The 17,004-nt window shown below is 38.8% G+C and overlaps 1 protein-coding gene across 1 annotated transcript in view; it reads right to left on the bottom strand.

Annotated features, from left to right (window-relative positions):
• The window catches only part of RYR3 (ryanodine receptor 3), a 572,218-nt gene that overhangs the window by 42,650 nt on the left and 512,564 nt on the right, over positions 1 to 17,004 (bottom strand). Inside the window, exons 79-89 of the mRNA XM_074996957.1 lie at positions 11,480 to 11,579; positions 11,219 to 11,298; positions 10,818 to 10,894; positions 9,709 to 9,782; positions 9,441 to 9,458; positions 8,894 to 8,974; positions 7,355 to 7,443; positions 6,430 to 6,558; positions 5,951 to 6,055; positions 3,134 to 3,215; positions 1,457 to 2,778 (exon numbers count right to left, since the gene is read on the bottom strand). Coding sequence (XP_074853058.1) covers positions 1,457 to 2,778; positions 3,134 to 3,215; positions 5,951 to 6,055; positions 6,430 to 6,558; positions 7,355 to 7,443; positions 8,894 to 8,974; positions 9,441 to 9,458; positions 9,709 to 9,782; positions 10,818 to 10,894; positions 11,219 to 11,298; positions 11,480 to 11,579 — 2,157 coding nt within the window. The remainder of the gene's footprint in view (positions 1 to 1,456; positions 2,779 to 3,133; positions 3,216 to 5,950; positions 6,056 to 6,429; positions 6,559 to 7,354; positions 7,444 to 8,893; positions 8,975 to 9,440; positions 9,459 to 9,708; positions 9,783 to 10,817; positions 10,895 to 11,218; positions 11,299 to 11,479; positions 11,580 to 17,004) is intronic.

Below are 17,004 nucleotides of genomic sequence, written 5' to 3'. Positions count from 1 at the left end.
TGCATCTCTGGTGTCCTTTTGTCCTCTTCCTCTCCACCCCTCTCTGAAAAGAAGTCTACATTGGTGCTATAGATTCCAGATGTTAACCAGCACCTTGTCAATTAACTCTGGTGGCAGCCAGCTATGCCAGGGTGGAGCAGTTCTGGCAGTGGCATAGCCGGTGCACTGTGTGGTGGATCTCTGGCTGTTGCAGGACCCTATGGCTGCGTTGCGATCAGCACCAGAACTCCGATAGCCATGGTAAGGCCATGCATTGGGACCTAGGTTAAAATGGTTAACGAGTTAAGCAGTATCATTTTACTGGTTAACCATTTTAACATACCTATTATATATCAATATGTCATCAATATATGCCACAGAGTACTGGTCATGGGGCTGCAGGAGGAGGTTCATTAGCTTCTAGAATGCGGCAGCAGCTCCGTGAAATCTGAAAGGCATCATCAGGAAGCGAAACCAACCAAATGATACAGTGAACACCATCTTCTCCTGTTGAGTTTGAAGTAAGAGGTATTTGCTAATAACCCTTTTTTCAGACTGAGCATGAATGGCAAAAAGAGCACCTCCTAGCCTCTCCAAGAGATTCTCCACCTGGGGCATGGGATATGCATCAAAAGTCAACACAAAACTGGGAGGTCCCATTTGGCTTTGGGACCAAAATAATTGAGCTATGCCATTTTATCTTTGATTCTTCCACTATCCCAGCTCCAGCATGATATCCAATTCCTTCTGGACAGCCTCCCATCCATTACATATGAGAAGTCTTTGAAATGGCCTAATATAAGTAGAGATGGAGCTATACTGCAGAATTCTGATATTCTATAAGTTTTGGTTCAGGCCCATCTTGAAATGGAATTACACTCAGTTCTGTAGAAATTTAGTGAAGTGGAACAAGATCAACTGTTCACATTGGGAATTCAGGTAAAACTATTTCAGAGAGCAGGAAATGAAGGACAGTTTACTGAGTATAATCAATCGAACAAACAGAATAAACAAGTAAAGGGGAAAATACAGAGGAAAAGTATTGGGGGGAAACTGAAAGACAATTTCAGAATGGGAAGTTAGCAACTCAGTCTAGAAAACACCTAGAATACCTTGCTTGCTACTACTTTTGGGGGGCAGTGGCTATCTACTTGTTCTGTGTTTCTACAGTGTATAGCACAGGGGGTTCTGGTACATGATGGATGTTTGTAGAACAAATACTAATATTACCACAATCTAAATTAACAATAATTATAACTGTTATTTCAAAATTAGGCAGACATAATAGGATTTCCTGTCCCATAAATTTTTCTTTGTTATAAGAATGAGACAATAAAATTTAAGAAAATGACATTTCCAGCACATATATCTCATAGGAACAGCAAATTAATGAGCAAATAAGTTCCATTATTATTGAAACTTTTAGTACTCTATAATTCATTTTTGCTGTAAAGGTTAAAAAATTTGTTCCACCTACCAGTGCTTTTCTTTTCCTACGAACAGTGCTTTCCAAAGAGAGAGGAGTATCAGTACCAACTATTTCAGCAATATCGCCAAGTCCAGCATCGTGACCATGTTTTGAGCCACCTTCTTTCTTTGTATGAATGCCAAAAATATCTGCTATGTCTGTTTCTCCTTTTTCACCTTTCACAAATTGCACAAGTTCAACTCTACTGCCATGCTCAATACCTTCAATCTTCTCTGTTTCCATTATGTCATCATGAATTCCAAACTGTGTTGGGTCAGGCATGTCTCCTAATATTTTGGTAACTTTGATGTTTTTGGCTCCTTCAACCAGGCCACCCCCAAACACAGTATTCCAGAGAATCTGGAAAATCCCCCATACAATAGTGAAGAACAACTGGAATAATCCAACAAATAACATCCAAAAAAAGGAGAAAAACACTTTCACCAGTTCTTTTATAGTCATCTTTCTAACTTTTCTGTACTGTTTCCTAAGGTTCCTTAAAGTTACCATTTTTAAAAAGCTCGCAACATTCTTCTTCACTGCAACACAGGCCATGGCAAAAGCTGAAGCTGATTCCAGAGATTTTTCTTCTTCCTCATCATCTCCAACTTCCATTACATAAAAAGGTTCATCCTCTTCTTCCTCTTCAGGTCGTTCAGCTGAATCAGATTCAGAGATCTGAGATGCTAACTGCATTTCAAAGATTGTGTCCTCGCAGAAATTCACAAACAGCTCCATTTTCTCTTGTTCTCCACCTTCATTTACAACATCAAATATAAACTGTCTTTTGGATTCTTTCACCTGTGGCTTCTCCCACTGCATCCTACTGGACTCGCTGATTTCAAAGTAAACTCTTTCAATTTTCTTGGCTCCACCCATTATTTCAATGCGGCCAAGGTAAGGTTCAAAGTAATTAAGTACACTTGCTGCTGGATCTAGTAAGCTCTGAAGGCGTGAATCATTTGGCATGTGCTCTGAAAGGTTAGTTAGCAAGACTGCCACATTAAAGCCAATGTCTTTGGCTGGTTCATGAAATCTGTCCACAAAATCAACATAATTAAACATGTCATTCTCATCAGCTTCTGCACAGGACAGCAGGAATTCGAGCTCTGACTGTGTGTATTGTTTCTGACCTTCCATCGCTTTCTGGAATTCTTTCTTTGAGATGATGCCTTTACCATCTGGATCATATTCTTTGAAAGCATCTGAACTGGTTAGGTCTTTCAGTTTGAGGAACATGTCGAAGAACTTTAAGATCATTTCTACATTGCTAGATGATTCCACCAATGTGTCTACCATCTGTTTTCCTATAGTCCCATTTACAACATTACCTACATTATATATGAAGACAGTAAGTTATGTGGCTTATTGACAAATGCATTTGAAATAAATTACTTTAATATTTAGGTTCAGAAACACTACAAAAACCTATTTTCCAATCGCATTCTTAAAGCTCCATAATTTTCTTTTAAACATGTTTTTCTGCACAGTTCTTGCTCTTTCAGCAGTAGGTGCACCTTATATAATTCTCTATTAAACATTTTTAATAAACCCTACATCTTTTTTGCATGGCCCTAATAAAAATGCAATTAAAGAACAAACCTGAAAAATTAATTGTTACATTTTGACAGCTCAGATTCATAACAATGGAAGTAATAACGCGTAATTATAAAAAATAGATCTGACCTTCAAGCAGTGACAACAGCATAACAACCATATCTTGCAGCAGATCCAACAATTCCTTAAGTAATTCAATCTGACTGGAATCCTGCAACATAAATGGAGAACACTTTTCTTTTCTTTTTGTATTAACAAAAGATACATCTAACAGGCAGAAATAGCACCTGTAATGGTTATCTCATGCAATCCTAACAAACATAGACACATCAGATCATTCGATGGTATATTCTACCAATCTCATACAATACAATGTTCCCACCTGGAGCAGATGTGTGAACACTGGAGTATGGTGTAACATCGTATCATGGACTACTGAAGTGAAGACCATTAGTGAAGGAGAACTTAAAAATTAAATTTTAAATTACAATTTAAAATTAATATTTTTACTGATCCATATACAAGAGAATACTCACAAAAAGTAGGGATGGAAAGGATGTTTATATGCCTATCAAAGAGAAAGAGAGAACAGGAAAGGGAGGGAGGATGCTGACTAGAAGTAAGGAGAGCCAGTGTTGCCTGGGTATGGCTGGTATTTTAAAGTGAAGGAAGTGGCTGCTGCCTGTCAGCAGTGGCTTTCTCTTCTCCTGTGTGGGGGATGTATGCCTAAGGTGAAACCAGCCGTTCCCTTACAGTACCAGCTGTTTTTCCTCCAGTTCTCCCCATCCTGTAATTACTTCTCCCCATATTGTATCTATTTGTATGCAAACTAATTTTGTTTATAAAGATGGTCAAAGCATTTTTTTTTATGAATGTTGACATCTAAACTGAATGACAGAGGACCTCAAAAGGACCACCTTACCATCACTGAAATTACAGATGGGAAACTAAAACTGAACAGCAGCTATGAAAACAAACGAACATACTTGCTGCATCTATACTAGCAAGTTCTTTCAGTTTTTCTGTCGTTTTTCAAAAGAACATGTGGAGCATCTTCACACAACATGCACTCTTTTGATCCAAAATTGAAAGAACACAGCTTTTCTTTTGGAAGGCCTCTTCCACTCCCAGATCAGGAAGAGCACCTTCTTTTGGAAAAAAAAAAGCGTGTGTAGATGCTCCATTGGCCCTTTTTCGAAATAGCAGCCCTCATGGTGCCAGATTTTTCAATCCCTGGCCCATTCTTTCGAAAGAGAGGGCCTGTGTAGATGCTCTCTATTGAAAGAGTGGATTGATCTTTCAATCCACTTTTTTGTACATGGATGTGCTATTTCAAAAGCAGACTTTTTGGAAGAGATCTTCTGGAAGAAAGTCTTTCAAAAGATCATTGTAGTGTAGACATAGTCTTTGTGATTAAATAGCAACTCCCAGACATGCACACAAATTTGGGAAGTTTATATTTTATTACTAGAAAATGGTATGGTTATTAACATTAATCAAAAGTATAAAAGCATACAGACTTTAGAAAACTGTAAAACCATGTATTTTATACCTTTTTAGATAGTTTGTGTTTATCAGTGTTAAATCAGTTTAATTCAGCTCTAGGAAGATATAGATAAAATACAAACAACAAAACGAAACACAGATCTTGAAGGTTATAAATTGGTAACACAGGGCCTGTGAGTCGGTAGCCAAGTGAGTTGTTCCAAGGATCAGGCGAGAGATCTATATTCAAATGCTGAATCCCTGACTCCCTAAAAGTTGGCAAATGCTTTATGTTTTTCTTCAGAAACAACGAAGGGCAATCTAAGAATAATACTGATGGGTTTCCAAGAGTTCCATCCAGGTCTCCTAAACTGGAAAGAAGGCTAATGGGACATGGGACTTTTAGGAAAAAGGAAAGTAAACTGGAGAGTAAAGTGTGTTGAAAATTGTCTGATAGAAAATTTTCCATTTGAAAACACCAATTTAGGACCAAGTCAGTCTCATTGAAACATTAGATGAAAACCAGACAGACAAGCTGCCTGTCTCACCTTCCTTGGGTCCCAGAATTTCCTCCTTGACTCCACAGCAGCCCAATGGGCAAGAATCTGGGCAGACCAAGAAGCTGACAAGCCAAAATATTTTTCATCTTTTTTTACTCCCAATTTTTTTTCCTTTTCTTCCAGAGAAAAAATTTGAGATTTTGTTTTTCATTCCAGTTTGGACTTTTTAAAAAAATATTTATTTTTTTGTCATTGGATGCAAACTCCCACTTCTACACAGCTCTTCTGGGAGGGAAAAAGTTGTCAGAAGGACTGAAGTAACTATAATAGATGCCAGATAAAATTTCTATTATATATAGAGATTTTACCGTTTTCATTAATTGCCTTGTTACATAGCTATTGCTAAAAATGGTAAACATCTTAGAAAAATGTAGAATTAAGCATACCATCTGTCTGTTCTCAGTTGATAGAAAGTATCACATTCCAAAGACAAATCTTTTGAAAAAAGCAAAAAACCACCAGAGATTATTTAAAGTGGTTATTAATAAGGAGCTTCAGAGTCATTAACATGGTAGATATGGGCTGGCCATTTGAAAAAAAAAAAAGTCCTTAGCCGTATAAGTGCAAGCAGTTGAGTAAAATGTGCCTAAAGATATAACTGAAGCACACGTGCTATTTTTACATATATATATATATATATATGGACATGTTTAAGAGGTTAGTTGAGCCATTTGAGCAAAGGAGCAGAAGTATAATCCATACAGCAGAAGACCCAACAATTTTTTCTAGGGTTATCATCTAAGTTTAGGGCTATTTGTTGATAGCGAAAATAAGAATGTCATATTAAAACTGAACAAAGACAATATTCCTGACTGACTTATAGCTTTCACTGCAGATTTTATTGCATTTTATGCTTACAGTATGGATGCAATACAGATAATTGGTAAACAACTGAAAATACCTTAGAAAGTTTCATTTGCATGTTAGCAAATACATGAAGGAAGCCAACAACTGCATCCCACAGCCTACTGTGAGCCAGACTCTGCTGGTTACCTATGCAAGGACCCTAAAAATTAAGAAAAACATCTTTTTAGACATCAATCAGAATAAGAAATACCTTTCCTATATAAGGCTCCTACCTGAGCAATCCAAGAAATAAATACAATCTTGCATGAACTTATTTTAGAAGTCCTTTTCAAACAAACATACCACACAGGTTGCAAATTTTAAGCATATGAACGATCACAAAAATAGTGATGGATTTTTACATAATGGATCAGATCCACATTTGGTGTAATTCAGCGTAGCTCAATTCAAATCAACGGAACTAAACTATGTCAGTTGCCCACTTACACCACCTGAGAATCAGGCAGTGTATGTATAAATATATTCACTGTAAATATTGAAATTTGAACATCCCGGGGTTATATCTCCATTTACCTGGATATATTCTGTAAGTGAGTTGAAAATTTGTTTGGTCACAGCCAAAGCTTTAGAAAAGTTACGCTGTCCAGACTCATCAATAACGCTTTTTCCTGAATAGTACCAATAGAAGTCACTAATTGATTCCTAAGAACAAATGACAAAATGTTATATTGTCCACTCTCATATTATAGGTCCTGCAATTGCCATACATTAGCACATCAACAAAAGTTGAAATAGTAGATAGGATATGATATTGTTTTTATTTCTAACCACAACCGTGTTCTATATTTTCTCCAGTTATATACTGACACTAAAATGCGTTATCACTCAGTTGTTTACAAAAGCACATATGACAGGCATTAGCTATCTAAAAATGAATGTAACAAATACAGTACACTTTTAATATTAAGCCTCTTAGGCTACAGGTACATTGCATTCTTATCTTGAAATAATTTATGCGATTTGCACAATGCAAATTGCATAAATTATTTCAAGATATCCGATTTCAAACTTTATGCTGTCCAAACATCACCAAAGTTCAAAATAAGGGCCTATTTCAAAGGTTCTTTTACCCCTCTGACAACAAGGCGTATTGAAACTGGAATACCGTACTTGAAATAGCTTTATTGCAAGCACAGGGAAAAGCCACAGTGTTTCTATTTTGGGATACATTAGTATCCCAAAATAGCAACCACAGTCTAGACATAGCCTTAGTTACAGGTCAACTCCATATACAGCATTAACACATTAGCAATCACAAATAAAATTAAGTCCATCCAACATGTGTACAGCCATGAACATATGCACCCGGTAAAGCAGAGGATGCAGGCTGCTTCCTCGTTTGCCTGCATGTGGGTGACACAAAACTAGTCCTACTGCACAAAAGTGGAAGCGGGAGGGGAATCATTTTTACATTATTTTGTTTTTGACTTTTTTTTACCTGAAGACGTAAGAGATAGTCAACAGTGCTGATAATAATATTCACTGTTGTAGTGTTGCCCATCTGCGTACGCAGGAAATTCTGAAAATCTGAAATCACACAGAATTTGTGCTTGGTAAAAATGTAGTTAGTTATATAATGACACTAAAACATAGGAGATTATTTCACAATATTAAACACCAAAGTTACCGTTACAGCTATGCATTGTAGTAGACTATCTCAGATATATGACACTTACATGCTTATTCATTTTTGGAAAGTTCATTAAAATACATCATAATTTAAAGATGAATATCGTATGACAAGAACTTTTTTGTGAATGTCTTGTTATCCATCTTTCTATTAAGGCTGAGATGTATAAATTCTGGAATCCCTTTACAACTGCTTAGTCAATGAGTGAAAGTTAATAAGATTTAGCTTAGAGGCATGGCGTCCAGTACCTTGCTACTCGTCACATGGGGTGACTAGGACACTGAGTTGTGGCCAATGCATGCATGCCTAGGCTCATAAGAAATAATAATTCCTTGAATTCATCACACTTGCTCAAGCTGATTAGGATAGGTGCTCACCCAGACGAGACAGCCTGCCAGCCAGTGGGGAACTCCTGCAGGCACTGATGTTGCCCTTGCTGAAAGGGAGCACTGCAGGGCATGGCAAGGATGGGAGTTTGATATCAAACCTTCTAACGTGGGGGCAACTCCACTTTCTGGCTGCGTTGACACTAGCAAGTTCTTCCAAAAGATTTTTCGAAAGAAGGGGACTCTTTCGAAAAAGCCCATGCAGCATCTACACACAAAAAGCATTCTTTCAAAAGTAAATTGAAAGAATGTGGCTTTCCTTTCAAAATCACTCTTCCTTTCTTGTTTCAGGAAGGGCGTCCCTTTTGGAAAGCCTTTTTTGAAAGAAAACGTGTGCAGACGCTCCTCAGGTCCCTTCTTTCAAAGCAACAGTCTTTATTTTCAGTCCCTGGCCCATTCTTTCGAAAGAGCGAGGGCTGTTTGGACACACTTTTGAAAGAGCAGATCACTCTTTTGAGCTGCTTTTTTGTGTGTGGATGCACTCTTTCAGAAGAGATCTTCCAGAAGAGCTTCTTTCAAAAGATCTCTATAATGTAGACGTAGCCTCTGTGTGCTTCTTGCAGGGAACAGCTGCAGCTGTTCCACGGTTACATGCTACATGGGGTTCAAAGCCTTTCCCTAGTTAGCCTTTCTTTGCTGCAACGAGTTGTGTAGCTGTATTTGTGTCTGTGATTATTACGTCATCTCACAGTTTTGTGTGAATTCAAAGTCCAGAATGTATTTATTTTTCTATTATTATTTAATAAATTTTTGTATACGGAATACGTATATAGAAAGACAACAACCACAAGTGTGGTGAGCTTTGAATTCCTGGCAGACATCACTGGTTTAGAGTGTTGACTCAATTACCTTTTGCAAAAGGCAGAATGGAAATTTGAACAACATCAATACTAAGGACTACTGCCCTTCTTTTTAAGAGTAATACAGTCATTTTCCTGAAAACTCATTGCAGCATACTTACCATTGTTATGACCTTCACAAAGCAGTTGTAAAAACCTAAACAGGTCTCGTGTAAACTCATCGTTCTGTAGCACTTTCTCACCTTGAAAATATATAGTATGATGAATATGATCTTTGTTCATTATGAAACATGCAAAACACATATTCTTCAAACAGCATCCTTCAAAATAAGTGATTCTAATAAAAAGCAAATACTGTAAGCTGCTTTAAAGTAATTTTAAATAAATGTACTAAGAATAATGATAATAAAACAAATTATGAGACAGAAAAAGCAAAAGCCAAAATATTTAGCACTCCAATGCATTCATGGTAAAAACTACGGGGCTAAAGTTCTAATAGGTAAATGGTTAGTTGTCAATAAAACCATGCCTTAAATATGAAAGACACTTCTTTAATTAAGCATCAAACTCTTTGTCCAAGCTCAACACGCAACCTGCTGCAGACCATAAAAATAAACCTAAAGGATATCAGGGAAGATGCAATTAAAGAAGATTTCTTTCTATATTTGCAACACACAATAGCATCAAAAGCTGTAAACCCAAACGTACCACGCTCACGAACGATAACTGTGGATCAAAGAAAAATAATAAGAATACAGGATAAGCAATTTGTAAGTTACAAGATAATTTCTGTTTAAATGTTTATTGCTAGAATTTTAATAAACATTAACCACGTTAAAAAGTCTAATCTAAGCCTAATTTTAATGAGGCCATCAATAAAGAGAGCTATGTGCTAAAATTTTCCAGTTTTAGAAGGAAGCATAATAAACTCTTTAATCATTACTTGAAATAAATGGTTTTTATTCATTATACTTACGAGTTCCTTCTTCAGTAACCATTCCAAGGCCTTCTGCTTTATTCTGTCTCTCAAATGCATTCAAGTCAAGAACACTTTTAACAAAGCAAAGAAAATAGAGAAAATTCTGCTGCTGTATGGAAAATTAATTTCCTTCATGAACTCTCTGGATGCCTTGACCCACATATTTTACCCATTGTGATACCTCCAGATTTGTATATATATAAAATGAAACATCTTTAAATAAAAGGCTATGGAAGAAGATAAGGTTCCAGTGCGTGTTTCTTAAAAGATAAAGGTCTAAATCTCCTCTTAATACACATCTATCTCTTCTATTAATATGAAGAGGAGTTACGCATCTATATGTAGAAGAGAAAAGGAACCCAAAACAATATTGTTCTGTATATTGATTTAATCATGTTCCCTTGCCAAAAGGTCACCATTTGAGTTCACTTTATTTCTCATTGGTATAGTTTCTACCAAACTGCCATCATTTAAAAGGACCATGTTGATATTCTAATTGCCTTCCAAGGTCAAAATATATTGCAAGATTCATTTTCTATGGCTGATACAGCAAATCTTGTTTCCCAGAATGGAAGATGGTAACCTCTCTCAATACAATGGCTAAATAATTTCTACATGTATATATATAATCTGAGTACATTTAAATTTTTTAACAAGTGCATTTAGTTTCACAGTGACACATCCACTTGTATTTATACACAGTGATATTTACTTAAGCAAAAAACTGAACATTTAACATATTTCCAGCGTCCTTTATATTTTATGGTTTGTCTTAAAGTGAACTTTTTAGTATTATCCAGAAAGACACACATGTGCAACAGGCACTACTGTTGCTGCAGATCACGACTGAAATAAAGCTTACCAAATACTATATTACCTTAAAGCATGCTATCAGGAAATACAAGGACAGCCTACGCTTTATTTTCCCTTGGAAGAATACTGCACAGATGAACTTACTTTTCTTAAGTGCCTAACATCCACAAATACGATTTCCTCTAGGTTAGTTCCCAGCGCTGTAATCCAAACCTTCAAAACGCACCAACCCTAAGCAATTAGCTGCCAACCTCTCAGTATTACCAAAACTATAACATGGTTTGTACTATTACCTGCAAGATTGCATTAAACCAGACAGAGACTGAAAAAATCCAGCATCCTTCTTCTCTTTCAGGTAGTCTAACATTTTCTAGAGGAAACAGAAATACAGGAAAAGCTGTATACAAATCATAATAATTTGGCAATTTGCCAAAGTCTGATTGCCGTATTGACAAAACTGACACTTGATATATTATATCTTCGCTCACATTAAAAGGTAGCTAACTCTAGCTTAATCATGCTAGTATGCATCTAACTGTTCAACCAACCAGAAAAATACCCCCCACGTTTTTGCCATGTAACTTAAATTTAACTAAACCCCTTCTAACATGAGAACGATAGTATTAAATGAAAATTCTCAAATTAATGTGCTTCCTTCAGAAAGAGAAGGTTTGTAAAAGATGAATATTGTTACCTGCTGAACTACGGTATTACCAGCATTTAGAATGGCAATGCCAAGTTTTAATGTTTGAATAACCATGGGGCTCAGTTCACCTGTCAAAATAATCATATAATAATTAAAATCTGTGCTAACATAACTGACTGCATCAGAAAAAGAGAAAACTATACCTAATGTAGTTCATAATGTGGATTTAATTTGATTTACTATATATCATGCACTTAGCTGAAATAGTTCCATAACTGTACAAAATTTTAATACATTGTAGAACTTTACCTTTGCTTGCACTAATCATCTGAAGAACCATCTCAGCGGCTCCACGATCATGCAGACGAGCTTGCTGGTAAAGAGTTTTCTGCTTTTCCATTTCTTTCTCCTGAGTTTGAAAACATAAAAAATGTAGCCAGCACTGTAATGAATGCTGTATTTGCATACACATACAGCATGACCAGTACAGCTAGAAAATCTGATGAGCTGCACTCAGGCAGCGGTTGGCAAGACCAAAAGATCTGATCCACAATGCAACAGGTGGCTGAAAGCAATTTTTACACCATTTTAAAGAGTTTTGTGTAGATACAGTATTTTTACTCTTTAAACCTTCTATTCAATAATTCAGCTAGTCCTTACCTGTACATCTCCTCTACAAGGGGATGCAAAATATTCAGCAACAAGAACATTTAAAACAAGCAACGTTGTCCAAATCTGGAGGGTACTTTTAGCTGACTGTAGATCTGTGTGTTTATGTCAAATATGGCCATACAAGTTAGACGTGGGTAAAATAATGTGAAATAAGAACTGATCTTTACATTTTCTCAACCCCGAAAATACATCCAAACTTTATTAAAGATTTGGAAATATTTGATTAAACCCACCTTCCTCTCCAGGGAGAATCTTTGTCTTTCCCAAATGCAAGTTCCTAAAAATGCATCCTGCTCGTAGTCTGCATGTTCAAATCTCTCTAATGAAATCGGTTTTTCTGATCCATGTTATTATGTATTTTTGTGATGTATTTCTACTGAGTACTTCTATTTCGATCCACTTGTGTTTATTTGTTGAGTATATACGTTGTGTACATAACTAATGTTCAAACCCATTACAATGTTGGTTAAAGGAAAGACACCTCACTGATCAGTATACGGTTACACTTTGATTTGAAAATTATATGGAAATATTCAAAATTACTATAAGTGAATAATATGATTTGAAGAGCATTGGAGAAGCAGTGTGGTTTAGTACATATGGGCACTGCATTGAATCTGAAGAGGTGTATTCCATTCCTGGCCCTGATAGTGTATCCTTCTATGCATTTATACAATGCTTAGCATGATGGGGCTCTGATTACAGTGGGCTCATCTAGTCACTATCATACTACAAATGATTAACAACCATCGCCAAGCAGAAATTCAAAATGAGGAGGATGCTTACTAACTGGAGTTTCTTTGAGATGCGTGATCTCTCTCTATAGTCCACCATGGGTTATGCAACTGCCCAGAGTCAGAAAATATGACAGCAGAGGGCAAAATGGGCAGGCATCAGAATACAAATATTACCCACACAGATCAAAGAACCTCCAGTTACAGGTAAGTATAAATCATCGTTATCATTAAGTGATGGTCTCTACTGTATTCCACAGTGAGTGACTGACTGGCAATGCCTACATAGAAGAAGGGTGCAAGGATGTATCATAGACAATAGGGCTGAGCAGAACGTTGCAGTACCAACAGAAGAGTCCTGAACAGGGGCATAATGCCTGGCAAATGTGTGATCAGAGCCCCATGTGGCTACTCTTCAGAAGTTCAGGAGATGTTTTGGTTGAATGAGCTCTTATCGCAAGGGGGTGGGCGATTTAAAAGTTGACAGAAGAACAGAATGCAGCCAGACATCCCTGTGGAGATTCTCTGGGTAGAGATGGTGTGCTCTCTGACCCTTTCTACTATAGCAACAACCTTGGGGAGTTTTTTGTTGTTTCTGTTATCTGCTGACAAAAAGCCAAGGCCTACCAAGCAGTGAGGGATTGGAGTCTTTTATTCTCGACAGAAGCATGTGATTTTGGAAAGAACGCGGGTCAGTGAATGGTTTGGTGAACCTGAAATTCCTAAGCCACTTTAGGTGTGAATTTGGGAATAAGACATTAAAAACATTACCCTTATGGAATATAATATTGATGCATCATTTATCATTGTTTCAAATACCAACCCTTCCTGTCGAGATGATGACTATAAGAATGATGATGCATATGGAGCAAATTGCTAAAGGTTCAAAGCAGTGGTGATGGGCTTGTGCATATGAAAGAACAAAATTCAGGTCACACTGGGAACCAGGTTTGCAGATAGATGGGAAAATTTTCATTAGGCCTTTCCATAATCTATTGGTTAGTGTATGTGCACAGGCCACGTAGCACTGCCAAGTAGCTGAGCAAGAAGCTGATGGAGAAACTTGATGTTTTCAAAAATAGGATGCCCAAGATGAGAAATATTTGTGGTCTCTGGGAGAATACTGCTCTGGTAGGTAACATTCTGTAGCATATTTGTGGTGGTTAATCTAGCCATTCCACTGGGTCAGGAGCTCAAGGGATATTGGTATGATGACTGGGAGGGAGGGGGTCAGGATGACATCTATGGGATCTTGGGAAAACAGAATTGTTGGGGCCAGAAGTGGGCAATCAAGATGATGCATGTTCTGTCCTGCCAGACTTTATGCAAAACATGGATTGAAGACAGTTAAACTTGTCTAGGTAAGGAGAAGAAGAGTGTCACCCTGGGAGTGGTGACAGTGCTTTCTCTGGAACAACACATGGTGCATTTCCTGAATGAAAGTTCTGTGCAGTACTGAGTCATGGAGCTCCCTCTCATGGTCAACTGCAAAATGTGCTTGCAGTTCCCTCAGCAGTCATGTTGCTTTCCTTGAAGGTAGGTTGCCAATGCTGATACACCAGTTCCAGAGGCTGACTGACTCCTTCTGCATACAGGGAGGTGGATCTTGCTCTCTCCACTTATTGATGTAGAAGAGAGTCAGGATGTCATCTGACATTATAAGGACATGGTAGGATGCATAGAAGTACTCATATGGTTTCTGGACTGCTCAAAATGTCAGGATATTGGCATGCATCCTGGATTCGCGAGATGTCCAGGAACATTGTTCTGTGTGGCTGTTCATGTGGGCTCCCCAACAGTCTATCATAATGTTTCTGGACAGGCAGGAAGTGAGAAAGGGTGTGTCCACACACAGCATAACAAAAGAGAATTTTCTTCCACAGCAGTGGGGAAAACAGTACTTTAGTACTGTCACTCTGGGGTTCACAGAAGGATGGCTTGGAGAGTATGCTGACCACAGCCAAGTCTGGAGGCAACAAAGGTAGAGTGCTGCAAATGGGATGATGTAGGTGCATACATAAACCCATATAACCTAACAGGGACACACATGTCTTGGTGGGTACTCAAAGATTGCTTTGATCTGAATTATGATCGGGCCCTACCAAATTCACAGCCATGAAAAACACATTCGACTGAAATCTGGTCTTTTGTGTGTTTTTACCCATCCTATACAGGTTTCATGGGGAGACCAGCATTTCTCACGCTGGGGCCCCTGACACAAAAGGGAGTTGCAGGAGGATCACAATGTTATTTGGGGGAGGGAGGATGCACTATTGCTGCACTTATTTTTGTGCTTCCTGCAGAGGTAGGAGGCTGGAGAATGGGAGCTGGTGACTAAGGGCCCAGCTCTGCAGGCAGCTGCACAGAAGTTAGGGTGGCAATACCATACCATGCCAACCTTGCTGTTGCTAGCAGAGGCTCTGCCTTCAGAGCTGGACTTTCAGCAGCAGCTACCATTCTCCAGCTGCCCTGCTCTGAAGGCAGCATTGCTGCTAGCCACAGCATTGAAGCATGAGTAGAAGTATCACAATACCCACTACAATAGCCTTGTTACCCCTTCTTTCCATCCCAACATCTCCTTCATTGTCCAGACCCCTATAATTACACCACAGTAACATTTCAGATTTAAATAGCATTTTATTTTTTTTAAAAAGTCCTCTGACAATGAAATTGAACAAAATGGAGAAAGAATTTGGTAGGTCCCTAGTTATGATGTTGTTGATCATCTAGAACTTGGACTTGGGCAGGTACAATCTTGAAATGACATAGTTTAAAGTTGCTCCAATGAAGGCCAGAGACTGTATGGGGGTGAGAACAGATTGTTTTGACTTTCATGCTGACTCCCAGTCAAGATAAGAGGTGTAGCAATATGGAAGACTATAATGCATAAGTTTTCTGGCCAGACTTGGCACCAGGGAGCCAGTTGTTGTGGTAGGGGGAAGACCATGAAATCATGATTTCTGATGTGGGCTGCTACGACTGAGAATATTGTACTAAAGATTCTGGCAGGAGTCACTCTTTTGAAGGGATATACATAGGGTTGAAAATGGTCAGAGCATACCAGAACCTCAGAAAGCAACCATGTGCAGAATGAATGTCAACAAGAAAGTAACTGTTCTTCATAACAAGAGCTGCAAACCATTTTCCACTTTCCGAAGTTGGAATTCTGACTACATGAAGTCTGAGTCGGTGAATGAAATGGTCAGAATAATGGAGGTCGAGGACTGGTCTCCAGCCATCCTTGTTTGGGTGTGAGAAAGGAGGACACATAAAACCTTTCCCTTGATATTAAGGAGGGATATATTTTATTGTGCATCACTGCAGTACAGGAGTTCACCTCTTATTTGAGAACAGGGGAGCCAACAGCCATGCCAAGCCCCTGAGCAAGGTGTGGGGGGCCTCAGCTCCATGCTTCCAAAAGGGGTTCACCCTCAGCGCCACCTTGTTCACAGTATTTCCCCCATCCCTGCACTGCCTGGAGCAAACCATGTGGCACCCCTTCCTCCCTGGGCTGCCGCCAGAGTGCTGCTGCTGTGCTCCAAACAGCTGTTAGGGGTACTTAAAGGGCTCAGGACTCTGGTTGTCACCACTGATGAAGCAGCAGCAATTGGAGTCCTGGGCCTCTTTAAATAACTAAGCCCCTTGGCAACTGCTTCTTTTGCCCCTCATCAGTGGGCCTATGTGGGAATATTCTCATGAGAGTGGTCTCCAAAGGTGAGAGGGGAGAAAGACCAGGACTTTAACAGCATTCAAAAAAGTACTAGATAAATTCACTGAGGATAGGTCCATAAGTGGCCATTAGTTGGGATAGGTAGAGATGGGGTCCCTAGCCCTGGTTTGTTAGAACCTGGAAATGGATGACAGAGGAGGGATCACTTGATGATGACCTATTCTATTCATTCCGCCTGGTGCCTCTGGCATTGGCCACTGTCGAAGACAGGATACTGGGCTAGCTGGACCTTTGGTGCTTGGTTATGTTCTCTGTATTTTTTTGGAGGACATAGGGATTGTTTGGCCAGAGTAGCTGATGTTCAGCACACACTTTTCCATTGCTATTACACCCCAGGTGATGAAAAGGTATGTTAGACGTAGGGGTGACATGGGGGTGGGGGCACAAAGGGTCAAAAGCCCCCAACTATGGTGGAGAAGGAAAGAGGGGCCAGGCCCCTACACTCACAGGTGGCAGCGGTAAGATCCCAGCCACTTGTTTGTGGGAGGGAGCTTGGGAGATTCACCTGCAGCAGGAAATGGAGCAATGCATCTGGAAGCCAGAGGAGAAGAACAGGCTAGGGTCAGATCATTCTGCTTCCCATTGCCACCAGTTTGTGTGTGTGTGTGTGTGTGTGTACGCACACACACGCATGCACAACCCTTGCTGTTGACACAAGGCCCCCTTTATACACGGCAGGATATAGTGATGCTGATAGA

The sequence above is a fragment of the Carettochelys insculpta genome, chromosome 6 (assembly GCF_033958435.1).
Source record: "Carettochelys insculpta isolate YL-2023 chromosome 6, ASM3395843v1, whole genome shotgun sequence".
In the NCBI taxonomy this organism is placed as follows: Eukaryota; Metazoa; Chordata; order Testudines; family Carettochelyidae; genus Carettochelys; species Carettochelys insculpta.
This window is presented reverse-complemented; position numbering and strand designations above follow the sequence as displayed.